A 12,854-nucleotide genomic window follows, 5' to 3' on the forward strand; every position below is an offset into this window, starting at 1 on the left:
TGGACTGCTTGAAGTTGCCTGTAATGTTTTTTCCTCAACCCAAAGCAGTGTGTTTTAAATAAAGGGAATTGGTTTAGCTTTCTAGCAAACACCTTCAGCCAGCATTTTCAGAAGGGATTTGTCAATTGGTGACTGCCCTTGAAACAGATTTGAAAGGCAAGCGGACGTGGCATCTAATGGAAATACGACGCCTCTCACAGTTGAGTTACTGAATAAAAAATAAGTAATGAACACAAATAAGAAAAAATAATGCTGTGAGAGACAGAATTCCTTACGCTGCCAGAACCCAACAAAGTAACTGCTACAGACATGGATTTCTAGAAATCATGGGCATAGAGAAAAACAGCATTTGCAGTTTCTGAAGAATCTCAGGCATGGGCATCTCTTAGCGCTGAGAAATATGTTTTGCAAAAATATAAACAAAAACCACACAGCTGCAGAACCAGCCCCACCCCTGCCAAAGTGCTGGCCAGTTTCACCGAGTTTCTTCCTTCCTTCTTTTCGCAGTTGCAGGGTGAAAGTCACTCACCCAGTGGCAGAGGTTACCATGCTGATGTATAAAATATTGCAGTGCTTCTGTAGTTACAGAACTGGAGTAGGGCTCCACGTAGTGGTGTGCAACAACTGTTGGCAAACGCTTATCTGTTAATGACAACCTGTGTGTATATAATGTATTACTGCACAGCACCTGTTTATGAGCAGATTGGTGTTTAAGCAGTGCATGGCACAAGGGAGAGACTTTCAGGCTGAATGAAAGCACTTCTCTCCATTACAGGCTGCTTGTTTATCACAAGCACCGGTGTTTCTTGAAAGTAGGATACAACCCCCAAGTATTCAGAATATTTAAAATAGCCTAATTGCATGGTGATTGCTAGATTTGGAGTGAGTGGGTGGGTGGGATTGGTCTCTCACAGCAAGCTTCAGGTGCTCTCATGACCTGCCTTCAAAGAGCTGCTTAGGGAAAGGGGAAGGAAAGAAAGAGTATAAAATCAGCTGCTGAACAGTGGCTGCAGGATCTGGAAGCTGCTGTGTTCCTCCCGCCCTCCATGTCCCAGCCCCTGCTCAGATGGGCTTGCTTGGTGCCTCACAGGGCTGAGTGCAGTGTTGGCACTACCCAGGTGGCTTCTCCCCACACTCCGTTCTCCTCCCTTCATCAAACACAAAAACACCGCGAGCCTTTGTTGCTATCGCATCTATGTTTTTTTATGAATTTTGTTAGGGCTGTCTCTTCTGGCAGAAACTCTCAGAACTGTCACAGGAGTTGCAGTCCTGTGGACAGCTTGGCTAAAGGGCTCTGGCCACAGGTCTGCTCAAAGCAGGGCAGCTTCGGGGTCTTTCTTCTGGTCCCTTCACACTCCTGCAGTATTACACCCACATGGCAGTCCCATCATGCCCAAAGCATCACCTCCTGGCAGATCTCGGATAACTGAAGATTGTCCAGGACATTGCAATCTGAAATTTGTATGATTATTTTATTTAAATTTTTGTGCGTAGCAAACGCTAAATCTAAGTATCAGAGTAAATGTCGAACGGTCATTTTCCAACAGTGGGTTTTTGTGGTCCAAGAGTTGTTTTGTAATCATGAGTTTTGTTTCAAGTAGCCAGAAATACATTTTGGATAAGCACACTAAGAGGCTTATCCAAACTTTAAAAACTGGCCTAAAACTGGCCTCAAGATTTCATGGGAATGAGGAATTGCTTTCTAGTATTTCCATATAATTGAGTCAGAAGATGATTAAAACATTAGCACTTCTAAATACACCCTGCCAGATTCTAGGAACACTACGTGGGATCAAGAAAGAATAAAACGAATTTTAAAAGCCAATTCAATTTCAAGTTCTGATTTCCTTTCTTTGAGGTTTTTACTTTGTTTAAAAAATGAAAACTGTATGTCCCTCTGTTCGGACTTTATTACTGCTTTGGCTGCATTACAGGAACATTAGACCAGGACAGGATTTTGATTTATGTGGTATTGACTGACTTCACCTGTTTGAGGAGCTGCTATTAAACTCACACAAGAACGCTCTGAGCTGTGTGTTTGAGTTTGTTGAGAGCCTCCTTTGAAAATCTCATCTAATGGTGCAGGAATTTTTCACTGCTGCACATCCTGTCCCCCAAAAAAGCAACTTATATCTGCATCCTTCCATTCTCAGCTGAGCTATGCATTGGGCAGTAAGTGCTGCTGTTTTTGCAGACAGAGACCTGGCTCTGGATTTATTCCAGGCACTGCCACAGGTGCCCCTGTGTTCCCCTGCTTGTCTGGGGGTTTGGATTTCCTGTGCTATCACACCAGGAAAGTGCCAGGTCTGAGAGCCAGTGGGCAGTGACCTCAGGTAGGGAAGGATGCAGGTGTCAGTGCTGGGCATGGCAGTCCCTGCTGCTAAGACCGGGAATGGAGACGCTTCCAGACACCCCCAGGCAGGGGGAAATGCTGAGGTGAATGTAAAAGCTTGGAAGATGCTGGCTTTTCTGGTCTCTGTCTGCTGGAATCTGCAGTGCCTTCCTCTCACAGACCTTTCTTCTGCTCACACTCAAATTTCCTCACTAAGACAGGCTTTTCTCTCCTTTTTCTCCACATTGTCAGCTCAGGAGTTCTTCAGGGTGTGGGGGAGCAGGGTTCGGTTTCCTGCCTTGCATCAAGGCATTTGAATCTGTGCGTCCTGTCTCTCACCTCCCAATGGAAACTGCCCCAGGCTGCTCTTCGTTGGCATCTTTCCTACTTTCTCTGTTGAAGTTTTGAGTTAAATACATGAAGTTAAATACAGAAATAGTCCTAGGGGTGCTCTATGGAGAGTCCTGGAGAGCTCCATGGCTCTCCAGTGTTCACAGCCGCTGAGCTGTGGAGTATGAGCCCAGGAATGGATGTGTGCTGTGCCCAGCTCTCCCCCTGTGGGGCTGAAGAGCTCCCCATGTCGGGAGAGCTGTCCTGGGGAGGGATAGCTGCCAGCTCTGTGCTCTCCCTTTCCCGAGAGCAGACTTTTTCTTGGCTTGCTGACCCAAAAGGAGAGAGCCTTCATCACAAGAAGCAAAGGAGACAACAAGACGCCGAACTCGACACCCTGGGTGAGAATTCACACACAGGTGGTGGAATAGCACCCTCTCCTTCCCCACAGAGGAAAGAGAAAATAAGAGCTACTCCAGTATCTTGAAGAAGCCCGGGGCTGCTCTGTGTGCTTTGGGGATGGTCCACTGGAAGGAATGTGTTTCTTTCTGATCCTGGGATAAACCCCCCGTTAGCAGGGGCCGGGCTGCTCTTCTGCTCCTGCCGCACTGTGGGAGGAGGAGCGGTCACCTGTGGATGATTCCTTTAACAATAATGATTACAACAGAAGGGTTCCTGAGGCTTTGTTGTTCTTGATGAGCCAACCGAGCAGCAGGTATGACTTGACCTATCCTTTTAGCCTTCTGGCTTTGTCTCCCGGTTCGCTCAGCATCCCTGTGTGCATGTTCAGGAAGCATTTGATGCTGATTGGAACTAATTCACCATCACAGTGGGGGGAGTTCACTTAGATTGCTCTGTGCTAACAGCTATAAGCAGTGATAATTAATAGCTCCTAATTGCTTAATCATTGTAAAGTTTTAGACTATGTCACATGTGAAGGTTTTTATTTTGTGTGGATGACTAAACCCCCAATTAATGCATCGAGTCGCACAGCCTTACCAGCGCTGTCTGCTCCAGACAGAGAAAAATAACCAGTGTCTTCATTACCCCCCTCAGGTCCCTTTCTGTAGTCATTACTGTGGCCTGAAGACATTTTTCTGTAGCAGCTGCAGTAACGTTACAGTGAGCTCCCTATCAGCTCAGAGCTGTCAGCAACAGATATGAATCCAGCAGCCCCAGCCCGTTCGGTGCTGCTGACATGCTCTTCTTGACTTTCCATTTATTCCTTTACCTCTGGTGGCCAATCTCTCTTAAAATCAAAACTGTCTGCCACCAGTGGATCTGGCAATACTCGGTAATTTTGCAGCTCTCAACAGACGGCCAGTCCCTGTGCACACACTAGGGTTGTCTCCATCCCACATTACTCAAGGTAATGCATCCCTCTTTGCTATTCAGTTTTTGTTTTCTTCAGTGCTGGTTAAGTTTTATCTCTGTTCCCAGTCCCCCTCACACTGTCCCTGTATCTCTTTCTGTGCCTGTCTTTCAGGGCGTATCTCTTGGATGGTTTTCATTTCTCAGACCTGTTTCCCAGGCTAGTTTCTTTTCAGCTGCTTGTCCCTGAGTCCCTCTCCATTTGTGTTTGTCTCTTTTCTTATCTGCTGAGGAACATGAGGGGGAGATAGAGGTGTTGACTGGCAGAACTGGAAGTCCCTGTTGGAAGTGATCGTGAGCAGGAGTTTGCTTCCACTCTTACTGAGCTCCAGGCTGGATGTTCCTCCTGGCAGGTGGGGTTGGGCCCTCGGGAGCTGATGGATGGATGGATGGACAGACAGATGCATCCACAGCAGGTTCTGTGTTTTCCCACAGTGTAAGTGCTCCTCGATGAACCCTGTGAGTTTTCTCTGTAAAGGGATCCCACTAATATTTGTGCCGGGTATGTCCACTGGGCATGGAGACTTCAGGGAAGAAGCAGAAATACAGAGGGGAGACAGAAAGGTCAGTTGCTGCCATTTACCACAGTAAAAGCAACAATACCAATGCAGGTACAGCTTGTTTAAGAAAAGCCTGAATTTTATGGGAATATTATGGAAAACTATTCTAAAACTATTTCTGTGCTGGAAAACTATTTGGTGATAGATCCTTAGGTGAATTCATCTGACACGAGTGCAAGCATAAAGTTTTTTAGCAGTGGAAGAATTGACCCTTAGATTTCTGTATCCCATAATGCTTCTACAGAGGAAGAGAAAATGCCTGCCCTGGATATTTCTGTAGCACGTTTTCTTCTTTTGCAGAAAGTTGTACTTTTTCTTGCAACGTGTGTCTCTCCTGCCATTAGGGAAGGAAATCCTGGGAAGTGTGAGACTCTCTTAGGTAATTAACTTTCAAATCAATAGGAGAGATCTGAAGGCTAGCACAGGGTGGGTAGGAAATGCAAAATTCTTTTTACCTAACAGAGAAGTGTGAATGAATGAATGAACGTGTGACAATAGGAACAGTCAGACAAGGACAGGGAAAGCAGCATGGCCTGATACAGGCAGAACAATCCATCACAACAACAGTATCTTTAATTCCCCTTAATGCTATGTTGCAGTGTTTGAATTACATTTTGGTTTTGTTATCTGTGCATACACAGAACTAAGGAGTTTAGCTGCCTAGAAAAACCACACACCAGGTGTATTCAAACCTTCTGTCTCACCTAAATCATGCAAAGAACAGCCTGGGGCTCTTACCACAGAGTATAGCAGGAATTTCTTGGACTTTAGGGCTGGTTATGTCTAGAAACATCTCTATGGCATCTCTAACGTTTTTCCAGGAGTCAATTTTTTAGGGAAAGAAAGAGTTTATAAGCAGCTTACAGAAGCTAATAAATGATTTATAGCTGTTTTGATAGTTAATCAATTATTTTAGATCGTTAGGTAAGTAAAGAGGCTGCTCAAAACTATGGTTTGGAACCATCTAAGCCATTTCATTTTGTCTGTGTTTGTTTGCACTTCAGTATCAGTGTTTTGCAGGCATCCTCGCACTGAATGGTGATTTATTAACCTGATGGAAACCATCTGTAAATGTAAGTTTTGTGCAAAGTGAGACACTTCTTCTCTTATTTCTACTTTTTTTCTCATACTGAGAGGGGTCTGCGGGAGGCAACTGGCATAGCTGATGGGGAAGAAGCTGGGTTTCTCCTGTGTGTGACACTGAGCTTAGAGCTCAGAGGAGGACTTCACTTTTCTTGTCTCGTCAGTAGCTTAATCCTTCGCGGTTTTACTGTTTCTGAAATAATAAAGTCAGTCTGGAGTCAAAGGAAAGCCCTCCTCAATTCTCAGGAAAACACAAGGATGAAGTAACCTTGCTCTTTCCTAAGCCAGTGAGCAAACATTTCCTGCTGCTGACTTTCCCTGGCTGGGAAAGCAGAAGCATTTCCCACAAATAAAACTCTATCCTGGAAAGGACAAGGAAGGTGCTCTGCCTAGAGTCCAGAATTCAGATCTATTGCAGTAGTTTTAGCCAAGGGAGGACAGCCCAGGAGACAAAACATTGGTTTTCTGTGTGCAGTTTGCCAAAGCGAAATTAATTCTCATGTTCCAGTGGGAATCTGCCTTTTCTTAACCTAGATTTCATTGCAAAACCTGTGAAAATTAAGGAAGCCTCCAAACTGTCACTGTGTGTTCAACACAATGCTACTTAGGAGCAGAAACGTACTCCAGTGTCCCAGCCGTAATGGGAAGGAGACCTTTCTATGTTCTTTCCTTCCTTATCTTGCTTGGGAAAGGAAAACATGTGCCTTCACTAATGTGAAGAATCAGGTGAATGGGCAAAGGCTGTGCCCTTGCAGAGGGGTTTTTTGGGTTTTTTTGCCAAATTCTTTTAGCCCTTTCTGCTCTGTGTTGGAAGGGTTTTGAATATTTTAGACATGAGAAATAACAGGAATGATTTATGCCACAAATTATTTAATGCTTTTCTCTTTTCAATTCTGTTGCCTCACAGTCTAAAAATCTTAAGAAATATATACAGGGAAATCCGTGAGTAGTAGTGTAATTCCTCCAAGGGCCTTGTCAACCTTAGGGCCAGTCCATTTATTATCTTTAAGCCTGACTCACAAATCTCCTTGTGAGACCTGCTCCTCACATAAATGCCTGTTATGCTCCTGAGTGTGTATGTTGACTTCCACAGGACTGTTTCTGTCTTAATTTTGCAGAGCTGGTCTTTAATGGGTTTCAATCTGTCCTTATTACATGACAGATTTTCCCTTAGTGCGGAAAACCAGGTGAAATACAGAAGGATGTGAGGGCAGAATCTGGACCAGCTCATATTGTGAGCAAAGAAAGTATTTTTTCTTCTCTTTAAACAACCAAGCCAGTATAGACACGCTATTTGGAGGGAGTTTGGTTTTTAATTTTCAGTATATTTGACCTTCAAAAGGACACATAATGTAATTCAGAGGTGTGCTGCCTACACGCTCAGCTCCTGGTTGTGTCTGTACAGCTGAGAAAAAGTGAAAACAATGAAACAGACACTTTTGAGTTCCCGGTGAGAAAAAAGGAAACTGGCAGCCTTTTCTTGCTTTATTGTTAAATATCTCTATTTAAATGCAAATCATCATCTGACACTGCCAAACAAAGTCATGTACCAGGCAGCAGGCATGCAAGTTAAAAAAAAAAAATTTAAGATGATGTTTTGAAGATGCTGAATTGCTTTTATTTCCAGGAGGAATAGAGGTGGCTGAATAAATTTCTGGCTGCATACCGCGGATCAGCTCAGATATGAAGAATTATATTTTAATTGCAGGTTTTTTACAGAGGTGTGGGCAGACTCTCTCGTTAGGGATCACTTGGAGGGATGCTGAAGTTCCTTCTGTGTTATCCCACAGCATGTATTACAGTGGAAAGCCCAGTGTTCACAGAATGTTTTGGAAGGGAGGTGGAACCCAGGGACAGAAAGGGGAAGGAGCAGCCAATTGCTGCCTCACTGTGTGTGAGGAGTGTGTGGTTAAAGCGATCTGTGCAGTGCTTTGTGGTGCTGGGTGCAGGGCCTCCAGCTTTCTCCCTGAGCTCTGAGCCTAGAGAGGCTCGAGATGGCACCTCAGGGAAGGACTGGGGTGGAGGAGAATCTTGCAGGAGGCCACATTGGGGGTGGGTTGTGGCTCCTCCCGAGCTGCCCCAGCAGGGATGCTCAGGGAAGGGCTGAGCACAGCCCACGGTGGGGGAGGTTCTCTGAGTGTGTGCATCCATCCTTCTCCTCCTGCTGAGCAGGAGTAGCTAGTTAATAAAACCCACTTCCAGGGGAGCATTTCTATTCAGTTCAGCAAGTACCCAAATCAGCTAACAACCTGTATCTTATCAAGCCTCATCTGCTAAAATTCTTCCTTTAATTTGCTGTTTGCCTCACCGTTTTAAACTTTCATTCTTAGAAATCAATGTGGATGTATTTGCGTTCTGTGCAAGGTTCCAGTAGTCTCTTAATAATCATAATAATCATTATTACTGATTAAAGTTGCATTATTCATGCCAGATGGAGTGCCTTCCCTGTCAGCCAAAATGAGTTTGCATTTTTGTAGTTACAGTAGGTTTGTGATCTAAATAAACAGATGGTAGAAGGTGGCAGCGAATTATGTGCTGGTGATATCAGCAACAATGTTTCCCAAGTATAATTGCTTTAAATGAACGTGAATGCAACAAGGAGCTGGTAGTTTTAACAAGGTAGTTGGCATTCGGGGTGGTAATTACCAGGCAGCATCATCAATAGCACCAGGAATGCCACGGAAGGAATGCTGGCTTTGAAAATTCGGTGACAGAGAGTCCAGCTTCACTCGACCGTCAGGGTGGGTTTGCTCAGCTCTGTAGCATCTTGCAGGTGTGAGCACACGGCTAGCAGAGGAGCAGTGTTTGTCTTTAGGGTGATCCAACCTTAGCTGAGAGACATTTTGCACTTCCTCCGACGCCGTCTCCCATCAGGGCATGTGGCAAGTATTTGATTTAGTGTAACGGAGCGGTGTTAGCAGCAGCAGCTGTTAATACACGACTGAAAGGATTGAACTTGGATCAGGTTCAAAGGGGAAATTCACTTAACAGAATCTCGGCAGTATTCAGCGATGTATAAAAGTTTAATCAAACACAAGGTTGGGTTCCTGCGATCAAAAGCGCAGTGATAAGGACCGGGCGTAGTCTTCCATAAACTTTACATTGGGTGTCTTGGCTCATCCCATCAGCTCTGGCTTTGTGAGGGGCTGGCCTGCCTGTCCTTCAGGTACTGCCACACCTGGGAGTGTGCCTGGACTTTGGCCGTGTCCAGATGGCAGCCGTGGCATGGGGTCTCCATTCCCTCGCAGCCCACGCTGCTGTGGGACTGTCTGAGTGCTCTCTCCAGTGGTGTTGAAGTGCAGCCAGAGGAGAACATTCCAGCTCTTCTCCTTGCTTGCCGTTCCATCTCACACAGGTCAGCATTTTGCCATGGCATGGGCATGTGAACTCAACTCCCACTTCGGCTTAAGTGGGTTTCAGTCCCTAATTACTGGGTAGTTTACAAAACCTGCCATTGCTAATGCTCCTTCTTACAGCTGTATTTTACAGTGAAACCACCTACATTTAGTTTTCTTCAGGGACTAAACCTATCAGCACATGGAAAGATGATGCAGAGCATCACGTCCAAAGTCTGAAGGAACACGAGGTTCCTTCTGAAGCACAACCACAAGGCAACTAAAAAACCAGCAGCCAGAAACCAGAAGGTCCTGTGAGCTTTGCTGTCCCTGGGATTAAGTAACTGCACAGGGAACATTTCCCTTACCATAACATTGGACGTGCAGACCATGCAGGTTTGTGGACAAGAGGGGTGGCATTTAACCAAAGCCATTGGGTGGAATGTCCCATTTTTCGGATGAAATTGGACAGCAGGTCGGTAGCTGTATAACCTTTCCAGCACAGCCATCTCTTCTCCTGTGGAGGAATCAGCAGGTCTTACGTGGGCAGTGGAAAGCAATCGTGCTAGCACTGAGTGATGACTTTGTTCCTCAGCTCTCCAGACTTGCTCACACTTCTTTTTGTTTTAAAGTGTCCTGGTCCTTATGCATAGCAAAAAGGTATTTAGGGTAAAAAGCATTTAGATAAGCACCTGCATTTTGTGTGAGTTTGACACCAGGTCTGGTTATTTAGTTGGGCCTTTTTTACAGGTGCTGTTTCAACCTTGCTAAAGCATAAAAACCTTCCAAAGACAGGATGGACTCTCATCTTCCATGGTTGCTGGATGTTTAAGCAATGAAAGGAATTTCCAATCTCTCTCTTTCTGTCTGTCCTGCAGGTGGTCGTTGCCACAAGTCCTGCACAGGGCGGTGCTGGGGACCAACGGAGAATCACTGCCAGACCTGTAAGTGTGTAAGAGTGAGAAACAAACGACTGCAAAACAGTGTAACAGAGATCCTATTTTTTTTTCTTTCAGTTGTGAAGGGATACTATGAATTCTGGGTTTAGTATAACTCTAAATATACAAGGGTTTTTGAGGTTTTTTTGGTATGTTTTTACCAATAGATGATCTGCTTTTTTCCGCCACCCATGTGAATGATATTTTTCTTTCCTCCCTTGTGCTTTCTAAAACTGCTTATGCTAACTTGAAAATTTTCTTTTCCCTGCTTGGTGGCAACACGGAGCATGGCTCTTGAGAATATTGATGGTTATTTTGGAATACACTGAAATGAATACTGCAGGAATAGAAGAAAACTACAAAGCAGATTTGGAGATCTTTAATGACCACCTGACACTGCAAAGTTCCTGATGCCAAAATACTCTGTTAATATCAGTGGTAGCCTGGGAATATTAGTTATCCTGCAGAACTGTTCTCTTTATAAGAACTTCAGAGTGTATTTGAGTGGCACTGAAAGAGAGAATAATAGGTTTTTTGTGAAGGAAGTAGTAAGTGGAAGGTTACTCACAATGTTTGCCTGTCCTCTTGAATTTAGAGCATTAAAATGAGTTTCTTCTTCATGTGCTTTAAACTACACATAAGCACTAGAGAGTTAGAAGTACAGTCACGATATTAGCAGATGATAAAAGAGGAGAAAATCGAGAGCTGTCTTTTTCTACAAGTTTTCTTCATTTCTCCTGCTTACAAGAGGGTGAAAACCAGTTGCTTTTACTGGAATCACTCTTCCTGGGAAATGAAGTGGTTGCTGGGAGCTCCCCCAGAGAACACTTCTCCACCTTGTGCTTCTTTTCTTGGCTGGGTTGTAAATGGGAGGAAGGACTGTGACAAATGAGCCGCTCCCAGGCGAGCATCCCAGCTAAGCTCTGAGCTGAGGAGAGTCAGCCCCGGGTCGTCTGCCTCTTTCCTGGGACATTGTAGCAATAGTGCTGAGGTGCTGGGGGTTTTGTTTGTTGGAATTTTTTTCTTGGTTTTTTTGGGTGCCTTTTTTTTTTTTTTTTTACTACTCGTAGTGAGAAATAGGACAGAGTTAGAACTGGCAGACAGCTTGAGGTGAATGTCTGATGAGTCTGAGCAGGAAATCCAAGCTGCCCTGCTGACCCAGGGGACGGAGCCATGTACCTGCCTAGAGGCTCTGCCACCCTGCCTTCCCTTAGGAGCATCAGCTGATTCTGCTGGAGAAGCTGCTCACAGTTACAGCTCTGCTAAAGGTAACCTTATCACTGCTTCATATTGTGCTTTATCTGCAGCTGTGGTTACAAACCCCTTAGGAACATACTCTAGGACTAAGGTACAGTGATGCAGAGCAGATTCCTCTTTGAATTGAGCTCTGCCGGCAGTCTTCATGAAGGCACCAAGGAATTCAGTGCTCCTTACCAGGAAAAGAAGTAGATTCTGGGTTGTGTGCTTAAGTAGATAATGGAAAGGCACTTAAACCCTAGCCAACCAAATTATTTTATATCAGGGTTAGAATTAATTAATGGGGTTTTTTTTTCCTCTGTCCTTATGAGAAGCTTGTTTGTCTATTAAAATGATAACTTTGTAAGAAGCTGCATAATCCATCCAAACACGAGTAGATTTATTCAGGCCTTCAGTGGTTAGCTTATTCAAGAATAGTTTAAAATCTTGGCAGTTCTGCTCCATAAGGAGCCCATGATGCTGCTTCAGGCTGTGTCTGCAGCCTCATGGCAAGCCAGGTGTGTACCTGCAGAGGTCCATGTGGCAGGATCAGCTCCCATGGTCTCAGCCTCTACGAAGCACCGGTCTGAGATAAGGGAGCTGATGTGGTGGATTAATGTAGTAATACCAGGGAGAGAAAAGCTTATCTGCGGCGCTGTGAAGGCAGGAGCTCAGCAGGGCTGCACGCAAGGCTGGCTCCAGGAGTGACAGCTCTCTCTCCCTTCACAGTGGCTGCCCTTGCAAATCCAAACAGTGGGGACAGGCTAAGGCACAACCATGGGGTAAAGTAATAAACTAGGAAAACCCATAACCCGTCGAAGTTTTGGGGAGATACACAGATCACACTCTTGAGTAGCTACTCTGAATCCTCTTACCTTCAAGCCCACTCTGCAGCCTCTGATGGTCAGGGACAGGAATTAATTTTACATCACAAACTTCCTCTTTGCCTCCATGACCTCGCTGCACCTTGGACAAGCAGCAGGATTGAAGGAGAAGCCTGGTAAAGGGTGTTTCTTCATTGGATTTTCACACAGCATGTTTCCTGCAAAGTGAGTGGAGCAAAGAAGGAGAATTTGAGTAGGGACTCAAAACATAAAAATGCAAGTGGGACTGTGCTTTTGCTAACTTCAAAAGACATGCCTGGCTTTCAGGCTTACAAATATAGTTGTTAGATACGAGCTGGAGACAGGATAAGTGGTGTTGTGCATATTGTGTTTACCTTAACCCCGTCACCTTGGGGATGCACACCTTTCCAACACATGCAGGAAAATATCCCAGCAGTGCTACATCTAGTGCCAAACTGTTTTGATCCTAGAAACAACTCAGAGCTGCATGTTGATAATTTATTTTTTTTTTTTGCTGTGGGTTGAAACAAAATATTTTAATGAGCCCCCCTCCCAAGATAAGATTTAAATTATTTTCCTGAGAAAGGATAAAAATGAAAGATTTTAATCCGTGTCTTTCATTTCAAATTACATATGGAAAAAAATCCAAATCCCTTTGTTTGGTTTTTTTTCATGAATATCATCTACCTAGCTGCTTCTTATGTTGCCTTCCAGCAATGTCTTTGTTGCTAACTCTGTCTGAAACACCACCTGCATCTTACTCTGCTCTAATGTCTCTCTAAATGTGACAAGAAAGTTCATTTATTTAAGAAGACAATTAATAG

General features: G+C 44.5%; 1 protein-coding gene across 4 annotated transcripts in view; it reads left to right on the forward strand.

Annotated features, from left to right (window-relative positions):
* The window catches only part of ERBB4 (erb-b2 receptor tyrosine kinase 4), a 552,534-nt gene that overhangs the window by 372,263 nt on the left and 167,417 nt on the right, over positions 1–12,854 (forward strand). For all 4 annotated transcript variants that reach the window (XM_066189450.1, XM_066189451.1, XM_066189448.1 and 1 more), the window contains exon 5: positions 9,890–9,955. In XM_066189450.1, the coding sequence (XP_066045547.1) occupies positions 9,890–9,955 (66 nt within the window). The remainder of the gene's footprint in view (positions 1–9,889; positions 9,956–12,854) is intronic.

Source organism: Chamaea fasciata, unplaced genomic scaffold, assembly GCF_029207755.1.
Source record: "Chamaea fasciata isolate MVZ Bird 193981 ecotype frontalis unplaced genomic scaffold, bChaFas1.0.hap1 SCAF_8, whole genome shotgun sequence".
In the NCBI taxonomy this organism is placed as follows: Eukaryota; Metazoa; Chordata; class Aves; order Passeriformes; family Sylviidae; genus Chamaea; species Chamaea fasciata.